This window comes from Rhinichthys klamathensis, unplaced genomic scaffold, assembly GCF_029890125.1.
Source record: "Rhinichthys klamathensis goyatoka isolate OS25496 unplaced genomic scaffold, OSU_Roscu_1.1 h1tg000243l_1, whole genome shotgun sequence".
NCBI classification, from domain to species: domain Eukaryota; kingdom Metazoa; phylum Chordata; class Actinopteri; order Cypriniformes; family Leuciscidae; genus Rhinichthys; species Rhinichthys klamathensis.
In genome coordinates, this window is record NW_026606765.1 from 2,036,993 (window position 1) to 2,048,932 (window position 11,940).

An 11,940-nucleotide genomic window follows, 5' to 3' on the forward strand; every position below is an offset into this window, starting at 1 on the left:
CCAGGATACGCAACCTCAAAATGTGCAAAACATGTTGATGCATCACATTTGTAGCTTTAATGCAACTCCCCGGGCGATGGTGAGCAAATGAGTTGACAGGAGTGTGTTTGAATGCTGCATAAGTGCTTTATGCATGTCAATAATAATATCCTCAACTTGCATGGACTAATTAGCATCGAGAGACATTTGAGTGTATGGTTGTGTATGAGGTACAAAACCCTCCTTCTTTATGTGCAATAAAGCAGCTGCATCTACATCCATCCTTTCTGTTCATTTTGCTCGTTTTTTGGAAACATGAGAATTAAACATTGTAAGGGTTGTATGTCCAGCGAAGCAAGACTCTTCTTCATCCTCGTCGCCATATAACTCGCCCCACCGAGCTCAAACGGCATCTGACGGTTCCTGCAAAACACAAAAACATGCCCAGTGCTACGGCCACTCAACGTCCCAGAGAGCCAAACATCGTCCAGACGTTGCCTAAAACACTGTCTAGACGTCCTCTTTGCACTTTTAACCGTCCGTCATCCTTCTCAGGCGTCCTGCGGGGTTGGCCTCTTGAGGTCTCGGATCTGTTTGATTAGATAGGTCTTCTCGTCGCCGAACTGCTCGTCCTCGGCTCGGTCGTTCTGGAACTTGCTGAGGAACTCGATGAGTTTGGTCTGGTTCTTCAGCAGGATGTCGAGGATGGGCTGCGTCTTGTTCGGATTGGCCACGAACACCTGAGTGCACAGAGAAAGACCTTGTCACCTTGCTTGAGACGAGTTTTTCTGGCGAGTTGGTGAAATAATAATAATAGATTTAAACCTTAAACACATGGAAAGCCTCAAACTGGATGTTGCGGCTCTTGTCTCTCAGCAGGTTCATCATGAGTTTGAGGTTCTCTGGTTTGCTAATGTACTTTGTCATTATAGTGAAGTTGTGTCTGTCCAACAGCAGCTCTCCCAAAAGCTGAGAGGAAGAGGAAATACATAAAACACAGCAGAAGCACGTAAAAATAAAGATATAATGGCTACAGTAAACATGCGCACAGTTCAGTTTTAATGCTTTATAAAGCTGTACAATAACACAACAACTATACACACGTATAGATATACACTACTGTTCACAGGTTTGTGAGCAAAACGATTAAGAAATTGTTTATTCTATTTAGCAAGGACACATTAAATTGATCAAAAGTAAAGACATTTATAATGTTACAAAAAATGTCAAATAAATGCTGTTTTTTATATATTTAATACTGAAAAAAAGAATCAGTTTTATGGATCACGTGACACTGAAGACTGGAGTAATGACGCTGAAAATTCAGCTTTGCATTACAGGAATAAATGACATTTTCAAATATATTCCAACAGAAAGCAGTTCTTTTAAATTGTAATAATATTTCACAATATTGTTATTTCAAAAACTTATTTCAAAAGACTCCAACCTTTTGAACAGTAGTTTTAATAAGCACAACAACATGCATATCAACCAGTTCCTTACCTTCAGCGACTGCCTTTTAGTCACATAGTTTTCTGAGTGAAGCAGTTTCTCATATTCACTAAAGAACTGAAGACCAAAAGTAGAGAAAAAAAGAGGACAGAGATATACAGTAAATATCAGATTGTCTGGCTACAGTACATACAGTAGCCCCGAAAAGTAAAGCATACTTACAAACACACTTGCATTAGATAAAAGATCAAACCAAGTGGTATTTATTTGAAAGACAAGCAAAACACGTCCTGTATTTGAGTCCTTAAAATGGTTATGTTCACACACGGTTCAGTTATTTACAGGAGTGACACAACCGCATTCTATAACCGAACTCACACCCGTACATTTTCAGGGCTCACAAAACAACTGCATTCTCGGAAAACCTGCGATGTGTGAAAGGAAACGGACTGGACAACTAGTTGTCTCGCGCCAGACATTTGGAGAGAGGTCTCCTACACTGCACAAACGCTTCTCTAAAGTGTGTTGTGGGTTTGCATGTGTAGTTTCGATTTCAGTAATTCACAGAAACAGCGAGATATGAGCTGTATGTCATCTGAAGGTTTTCTCCACTGGAGTTGCTCCTGTCAGTTTTGTGAAAGTTGCTGTGAGAATGGGACATTTCGATACTCACACTTGTAAGTAAATGCGGTTGTCAATCCCATAACTAGCAGTGTGAACGCAGCAATACTGTCTAAAATTATGACAAAAGTATTTGGACATGTGGTTGCCTAATGTTACAAAAAGCTGTTGATGTGAAGAACTTACTTCATACATCCACTAAAATCAACTTGACACCAAAGTCATTATGCAAATATGATTTTTTGCATTTGTAAAAATTATATTCATATCTAAATTCATATGTAAAGAAATTCAAATATATTAAAGTGTGACTAAAGTATTTTTTTGGGCCCACTTCACATTCAAATCACTTCCAAAATTTATTGACTTTCACTTTAAGTGCAAAGAAACAGATGCAAATTCAAGGAACTTGTTGTAGAATGACTGACAGATCCAATGACAACAGACAGTGATGGAAACCAAATAAATGAAAAGAAAAGTCAGTGACTCACTCTATCATAGTGTTGCTCCAGAAACTCAGCGCTGAGCAGTTTGTGTCTCGTCAGCAAATCCTGGAAGAAAACCATACAAATGGAATTGATCAGACAAAATAATAATACAGAGCATCTGAAGATGAAATACTCAGACAAAACAAACACCTAGGCTTGTTTGTTTGCCAACATACTAACTTTAAAAGTGGCAAAAGCATCCGAGGCGATGTCGAAGGTGGACATCTCCACGTATCTGAAGAAATCGTAGAACTGCTCAGAGCAGAGGGTGATCTTTGCCAGCGGCTCATGCCGTATACATTCCCTCAGCATGATCCCGCAGTTCAGAGCGATGTCTGGAGACTCGTAACTGCAAAAAAGACAGGAACATTTGGCCACCATATACACATCCTCATGTTGTTCTAAAACTTTCTTTCATTCATAGACCCAGAAAGAGATTTAAAGGTGCAGTATGTAATATTGACAGCTAGTGGTTGAATCGGGTACTGCAGTCCAAATTCAAAATATTGGAGAGAGTTTTTTCCCGCCCTCTCCTCATTGGAGTCGATGCTCACGTGGGTTGCCAGATTGAGGACATGATCTGCGATCTCTGACCCAGTTTGTTTGCAGACTTCCTTTGCTGCAAATCCCGGTGTTTCCCTCTTACTGGCAACCCGGGAGTCAAATACTATTGGGTAAATTGGAAGTGGATGGGATTAAACAGACCAAAAGAAAAACAGACATTATGACACGGAACGCACATTTAAAAGTAAAATAACTGACTGTCTGATTGCGTTTTTTCAGAGAAACAAGTATTTGAACTTATCATGTTTCCAAAATTATGGTATTTTTATGCTTTAGTACAGTCAAAAAATTACATATAGCACATTTAAGTTGGATGTTCATGCTACTTTTTTCATACAATGAAACTAAATGGTGGTAAGGGGTTATGAATAACAAAAAAAAATACCATAAAAGTAGTCTAAAATAAAATAAGTTACTCAATATATGAATGTAATTTTATCCGTCACTGATGTAGGATAAGATGTACCCACTGATAATGCTGACTCACTAGAGTAAATACTCATCTGGGATCAGATACCTCCTTTAAAATATTTACCTATAGTCTCATATTAGTCACCAAACCAGCTCAATGATATCTCAGTTTGAGATATGATCTAAACACCAGGTTCAAAATTAGAAAAGCAGATATAACTAGTCTGACAACTGCCACATTTTAGGTTATATATTAAATAGGTGAATATAAAAATCGAATTAATGTCTTCACATTCACAATATGTTTGTGTGTGTGTCTCACCCTTTAAGCAGCATGAAGAGTATATTTTGTTGAGTGCACAGGTATTCAACAGTGGGTGTCCGTGTGCCGATTTGACGTCTCAAAATATTATTAAAGATCTGTGCCACGTCTTTCTTGCCCTAAAGAGAAAAAAAATGCAGATTGGTTACTGAAAAGCTTAATTACTTAAAAATAAAAACATGTATTTCCACAAACTGGAATTTGAGAAATAAAGTATGTAAATCTTGTAAAAACTGTTTACACCTGGTATCAGAACCGTCTAGGCGGATCCGTTCACAAGTGACATCTGTTAATACACGCAATATTAAAGTCTCTCAGTTGCATAAGAAGAAGCCACTTTTGATTAGAGGAGAGGATCTCTTTTGTGGCTATTGTGATGGATTTTTTTTTTTTATAAAATAGTGAATTGTATTTTAAACTAATCATAATTCTAACATCTAACATTACTTCTCCTACAGGCCTAACTTTCTAACACTTGAAGAACAAAATGTACTCTGTTGATGTGTTGAAACCAGTGGAAACTTTTAGACGCTGGCTAGACAATATCCAAAATAAAATATTCCATAATAGTCTGATGACATTATGTAATCAAATGAACTTCTAACCTCTTCCATTTTTTTTTATGATTTTGAGATCTAAATTTGCTCTGCCAGTAACAGTGGGCGAACTGGGGGCTTGTTTTGCACAGATTAAATAGTGAATGATCATATTAAAAAAAAAAAAGAACCCAGAAGATATTATTCAGACAATGGGGTTTTACTTTTCAAATTTACAACAAAATATATAGGGTTACTTTTTCAAATAAGTAACGCAAGTTACTTTGTTTTCCCATTTATTGCCTGACAGCTCTCTTGTCCCCATGCCGAGACAAGTGCAGAAGCGTTGTGTGTAAACATGATGGTTATTGTAGTTATAGACAAAGTGTGCATCTACTCATCTCACTTGCACAAAAAAAGATTCAATATTCCTCAAAATAAATAAAATCAGTGCTCGGTGCTCGCTTATCCGTTGAGCTTTCCGCGACTGCGCAACTGGGGTATAGGTTGCCAGGTTGAGATGACAAACGGGTTGAAATTGTATATGATGTGTGGATTGTGTGAATATAATGCAAGATCTGGCAACTGGTCAACATTAGACAAACATATTGGTCCGATTATTCATAAAGGAGTTTGGGCCATGCAAATTACGGGAAAAACCCGGGAAAAACGGGAGTGTTGACAGGTATGCCTTAAGTTTATCAAGCGACGAGAATACTTTTTGTGCGCAAAAACCCCCCCAAAATAACGACTTTATTCAACTATTCATTTCCTTCTCTGTGGGCCTCGAGTGAGTTCACGTAGTGTAACAGCGCAGCGCTTCTGTGTTGTACGTCAGAACGTAGGCTCACTATTGGCCGACGCTGGTCATGTGTGTGATGCCTGAGCCTACGTTCTTACCGGGTTTGGAACAACACGAGGGCGAGTAATTACTGACTGAATTTTCATTTTTGGGTGAACTAACCCTTTAAAGACCCACTCCGATGAAAATAATGTTTTTCTAGGTGTTAACATGTTCTTGTGGCATTTTTCTGATGTTAGAGGACATACCTTGAGAAAAATAAGCTCAAAGTTGTATTTCTGAGTATTTCTACATTCAAATGGCTGTGAATCAGTAGCAGACGCTAAAATGCCGGCTAAAATAGACTGGAGTTGTGACGTAGTAACTCCACTGGGCGGGGCCACAAGCTCATACTCCCCTCCGCCCCGCCCGCTCAGGTTCTGAGGAGTAGAGAAGACGGTGGCGGATCAACACCTATGTGCGGTAGCGGGTTGCAATGCTGGAGAGATAGTGGTATTAGCTAGTGGTGGTAAGTAATGAAGTAAAAATACTTACTTACGTTACTTTACTTAAGTATTTTTTTCGGGGATCTGTACTTTACTTGAGTATGTTTTATTTGCATCTACTTTCACTTTTACTCCACTACAATTTTAAAGACAAAGTTTACTTTTTACTCTGATACATTTCCCCATGCCTGCTCCAAGTATTTATTACACTGGCTTTCCAAACCAATGAAAAACTTGTTTTTCTTTTGAAAAAAAGAACGCGCAAGCTCTTTGCCAGTATACGCTCACATAGCAGGCAGTTCGCCATTGACCGCAGAAACCGGTGAAGGTGCAGCTCTCGCTGCCAGCAATGATCCCAAGATTTCCAACAGGGATCACCCATGGCCATATATCAATGATATGTTCGAATTCACTGAAGTCAAGGGAGATTAATATCGGCTGAAATGTCTTCTTTGCCTGCCACGGGTGAATTAAATTTCAGCATTCAAAACTTCACCCTCAAAACTGAGAAAACATATTGAAGTGAGTTGACGTTAAAGCAACACAAAAGAAGATTTTTTATCTTAAAATAATGTTTCCAAAATCGTTTCAGCGGTTCATCAAGTCGTAACAGGCTGAAAGGCACTTCTGCCTTCGCTTTGTGGTCCTAGAACCACACTATATAAGTTTGCCAGATCGGGTCGCGTTTCTGTAGTTCGAATGAGACATCAGAAAACTACAAATTTGACTTGCGTTACGGCAAGCGTTACAATTGGACATCATTCACTCTAAAGCCGGTGCTGGATAAACAGCGAGCATGCGTGCGACAGTAGGCTGTGGTAGGCTAAATTATTTACGACAGCGGTAACGGACAATGCCGCTTCCAACCTGTAGGGGGACTGCAGAGGAAAAGTTCTTTAGTGCTTTAATGTTACTATTATTAGCCAAGTGATTTCATATTGAAACCCGTGTAAACAGCTAGCTAACAAATTCTTAATTGCAGTATCTAATCTTATCATTTGTTCAAATAAAACATTGCATATCACTCCCCAAACAATTGATCTGCTTAATTATTTATATTTACAGTTAATTTGAATATTTACTTTTTACTTTCGGTACTTAAGTACGTTTTAAATCAGATACTTTTGTACTTTTACTCAAGTGATGTTTGAATGGAGGACTTTCTACTTTTACTGAAGTAATTTTTTATTTAGGTATATATACTTTTACTCGAGCATAACTTTTGAGTACTTTTACCACCCCCCTGGTATTAGCTTTCATGCTTTACCAAAACATGTTGCTGTGAGAGATAGATAGATTACGTTCCTTGGTCACGGCAATGTTAAAAACCACACATCGGTTTGCGGTCAGCACTTCACAGAAGACTGTTTCACCAACTGGCAGGAGAGAAAAATGGGCTTCGTCAGTAAATTGTTTTTGAAGCCGGATGCAGTGCCTTCCATCAAGACACCATCAACTGGACAGCCTGTGTCTTTACCGGTAAGTTTTTGTTTTTTTCTGTCGGGAGCTAGTTCAACGATCCCGCCTGTTTGCTAGCACAGTGCGGCCAAAGTGGCGCTTTTCTGTCAGGAGCAAATGACAGGTTGGGGTTGTAAGCTAGCGGGAGAGACAGAGCTCTCAGCAACGGGGAGGGTCGTCTCCGTGCCAACGGCTCCGCCCACAACGCAAAGGCGAATTGCTAATGAGCTACTGCCGCTCTCCTGAAGCAAAGTCCCAGAAAACGGCACAGGTTTTGTGATTTTGGCTAAAAGAAATCATAATTTAAAGACCACTGGGAATGTTTAAAAATAGCTCAAAATATGATCGGAGTGGGACTTTAAGAATAACGAAAAAGAAGTATATCGGGTCTTAAAAGAGCATTTGAAAGCTGCTCAGTGGATCTTGAGGGACTTTACTTTTCAATTTTGTGGCTTAGTGTATTAAACTCATCCCCCCACCTCAAAGTCAATGAGCTGCAGATCTGCGACGAGGGTGCTGAGCAGGCCGCTGTTGTAGAGCTCCTGAGCCAGCTGAGCCACGGCTTCTGTCTGCGGCTCCTTCTCACTCGTGCCGTAGAGAATCTCCTTCATCGCCAACAGAGATTTGGACACCTCTTCAGAGGCCTGAAGAGTGCAGACACACACCTCTCTTATTAATGGCCTCATGAAACTCTTTAATAGGTGACATTACCAGTACAAGCCCAAAGCACACTGTAACACACCCGTGTGTAACAGCGCATTGTGCAAATACCTTCTCAGCCTTCTTGTCCGAAATGTCCTGCTTCTCCAGAATGGTCATGCTGTCCTTTAGATTCTTCACAATGTCCGCGGGACACTTGTGAGACTTACCGAAAGGGAACGGCATGGCAACACCTTACCAGGGCAACCAGGTAGCAGAGAGCCCAGCTGTGGAAAAGTGAACGAGAAACAGAGAGAACGTCAAAGGGAGGGAAAGAAGACAATGACAAATGGACAAACAATCAAACGATAACTCATTCATGAGCAAAAGAATAACCAGACCAAAATAACAGATCCTAGAATTGACAACCCACTTAATCAGCTAAAGCAAAAACGTAACTCTGAAGTCACAGAAAGAAATAGAGCAAGGGAAAACAACCAATAATAAACAAAACAAATGAACAAAAACAGAAAAAAATGAATGAATTAAACACAAACATAAGAATGAATAAATAAACAAATGAAAGAATGAACAAACAAACAGAAAAACGAATGAAAAAATTAACAAATTAATCAACTAAGGACCAAACAAATGAAAGAATGAATGAACTAACACATACATACATTAATGCATTTGGAAGACTTTCAATGTACACATTTAATCAGTTCTTGCTTTCTCTGGGAACCAAACCCATGACTTTGCGGTTGTTAGCGTCATGGATGTCGACGCGTCCGCCATCTTGGAACAGTCAACGTGTTGTCACTCACAGTAAAAATCAATGAGTTTTTTGTAACATTGTGCAGCCTCTGGTTGGAAAAACCGCAGAGATTTAAAATGAGAATGTGTTAGTTTGTCTCTCTTTATATGTTTTAGCTCAATATTACAGGTTTTTATACTACGGTAACTTTTAATAGTCATGTTAGCTAACGCCTTTGTCTTGTTGTATTGTGTTAATCTGCTGAACTCTATTGCAGATATAGATATCCATACATGATGCGTCTAACTACGTTTGCAGACGCACGGTCACTCGAACTCTCGAGTGTTTACGGGCCGGCTTTGACCTCTCCAGTATAGCAGACGGCTTATGTACAGCGGCCCATAGACAATAACCAGATTAAAGGAAAGTTCAGTGCTCACTGCCATCAACATTTCTCTGAATCTCAGGTACATTTCAGCTGATAATAGAAGAAAGTTGATCTCCACAGGCTAGGGTGTGAGTTCACACTTTATGTTCAAACACACACACACCCACGCGTGTCAGACATAGTGCAAATGCGAGGTGAGCTTTGCAAAGTCGATAAACAGGAAATGTGCAGCAGGAACCTCTTCAATAAATACGGTGTGCTGGTTTCCTCCATAAAGATCACCACAGCCAAACTCAAGCATGAAGTACTGACCTGAAGAAAACAACTAATAACTCCTGCTGTGTTCTCATTACCCTTTCCCAAAACACAAACTAGCAATAATGTTACAGTGCCGCATGTGCTCTGAATACTCCATGTGGCAGCTCGTGGGATCCGTGCGTCACAGGACCATACGTCCAGCCGGTTAATCTCCACTAGCTTGTGCAAGTTCACCAAATCCTTGACCTGGTGACCAACCACGCTCGCCGTGTCTGAGCAATGCAAATCTGAACCCAAACAGATGCCACTGAGGCTCGCGGACTTTACATCTAAACCAGGGGTGTCTAGTCCTGCTTCTGGAGGGTCACTGTCCTGCAGAGTTCAGCTGCCCAATTAAACACATGAACCAGCCAATCAAGCCCATGCTGGGCATACTGGGAACTTCAAGACTGGGGTTGAGGCAAGTTGCAGCTAAACTCTCCAGGACCGAGTTTGGACACCCCTGAACTAAACTTTCATAGTTGCATGAGATCAATTACAGGTTAACTGATCAGCCACACGAATATGATGCTAATAATACCAATCATAATTGTTGCACATGATGATGTTAATAAATACATTGCATTGCCAACAATTACCGCTGCATGCTGTACTGTCACAATCAACAACACTGTACAATACGGGGGAGAGCAGGGTTAGTCTTCACATATCACAAAGGCTATATCATCATAGTATCTATAAAACAATATTATTAGTACATTACTTTATAGTCAAAGTGTTTTGGTGTCGGTTTCAAACAGGTATTTTGTCACGAATGTGTTTCATGAATACTATATCACACTATATACATATATATATATATAGAGAGAGAGAATTTATTAATTCCAATTTATCTTGGTCTATTATATGTTTTTTATAAATAAATACACACACAGCTTGATGGAGACCCCATATTATAGTGTTACAAACAATAGTAACAATAACTTAGAAATATAAGGAAACTGAATAAGTAACACAGGGATGTATTATATGCATATTTATACGAGAACTCTAAGACTAAAGGTTCTTATCAAATGAAAAATATAACAAAATATAACAGTGAGGTACAAAATGATTTACATTTATTAAGGGAGTTGGATATTGCAGGGTATATATATATATATATATATATATATATATATATATATTTCTTTGAATAATTATTTTGTATGTAAAATGTGTCAATCTTCTTTATGGCATAATATTCTGGGATATAAGCCTATTCTGTGAAACATTTATTTAATATTGTTTTGATATAATTAATCTTCATATTTATTAATCACTTTTGATTATTCTTTCAATATTCTCTTATAAATAACATTACTTACTTAATTTCACTCAAATACACTAGAAAACAGGACTTTCAGAAAATACCCGGATACTCTTGGCAACATGGAGTTATCGGCTGATGTCAGCAATATTAAAATTGTCATAAGGACTAGTTTAATGGCATCGTCTAATGACAAAGATTTGGAACAGGTCAAATAAAAAGCAGTAGTAGCATGCATACTTGTGTCCTAACTGGAAGATAATGTAGATAATAGATCAAAATCACAACTATGTATTGTTCAGCTGTGAAGTATTGGTATATTGGACGGTGCAACTGTTAATACCCAAAACATTATACACATATTACTGAATTCAGCATCAAGATCTGTGAATCAGCTGAAGTTATTAAGCTTAACGTTATTCACCTGCAGTGTGCAGTCCATGTCTAACTGTGATATAATATAAAGGGCTCGATGATCTGATTGACAGAGGGGCTTCACTCTGACTGCGTCTCAATCCTAGTGAGCTGTCTACCTAGAATCAATCAATGACGCCCCAAAATGATGATTCCCCAGTTCGGACATGTCTATGATGTTGCCTTGGTAGGTAGCAGACTACTTTGAGACACAGCCCCCTACTTTTGCGCAAGCAGAGCCCCAGTGTGATGCACAGGATACAGATAAGGCAGGCATCTAACGTTAATCTAGTCAACACCCTTGTTTATCTTTAAACCAGTGTACAAACCACAAAAGATACAAACCCCTTCTCATCTTTAGTGTCACTCCAGCCTCACACTGTGTGCGTAAATGCAGTTGAGCTTTTGCATAGGATGGTTCTGATAGGCCTCTACAGGCTCTTTACAATATATAACGTTAGCTTCACAACAAGAGCCAACAGAAGAGAAGTAAAAAATATCACACCTTATTTTGGGGTCTCCTTTGGCCTTTTCTATCGAATAGCGGTGTGATTCCTGGGATATGATGTTTTGGTGTGTTATTTCTAAGTCAGATTTGAGCGGAGAACCGTCTGTGTATGTGTATGAATGTGTATGTGTGTGTGTTAGGCTACAATCAGCAGCGAGAACTTCCGCGGCGCAAACCTGCAGTGAGGAGGATTTCAAAATAAAAGCCCCAAACAAACGCTCTCTCGAGAAAGAAAACAGAACTGTTCATACCTAAATTACTACTTTTTACTATTTTTTTTTAAATTAGGGTAAGCTTATTGCCTTCATACATTAACAGCATCAACAAAGCAAAAAGACTGTACATTATTGTAAAGACGTAATTATTTCGTTTGATTTATTCACAAAACATGCTGATGCTAACATGTAGTGGCCCATGCTATTTGCTTATCAAGCGGTTATCAAGATGCTGATATACCGTATTGTAATATTTCTTTCTTTTTTCTTTTTCTCTTCTATTAATATCCTTCTGTTGACTTAGGTATTTGATTTGCGATTGATTGTTATTGTT

The 11,940-nt window shown here is 38.9% G+C and overlaps 1 protein-coding gene across 1 annotated transcript; it reads right to left on the minus strand.

The window, feature by feature from the left end:
• Positions 1 to 318: 318 nt before the first annotated feature.
• Positions 319 to 11,552, minus strand: cab39 (calcium binding protein 39). Its single transcript, XM_056265952.1, has 9 exons — positions 11,389 to 11,552; positions 7,890 to 8,044; positions 7,598 to 7,762; positions 3,838 to 3,956; positions 2,721 to 2,889; positions 2,544 to 2,603; positions 1,483 to 1,548; positions 805 to 948; positions 319 to 719 (listed from the first exon to the last, which is right to left on the minus strand). Exons 2-9 carry the CDS (start codon positions 8,001 to 8,003, stop codon positions 531 to 533), a joined length of 1,026 nt encoding a protein of 341 aa, XP_056121927.1. The 5' UTR covers positions 8,004 to 8,044; positions 11,389 to 11,552; the 3' UTR covers positions 319 to 530.
• Between the last annotated feature and the right edge of the window lie 388 nt (positions 11,553 to 11,940).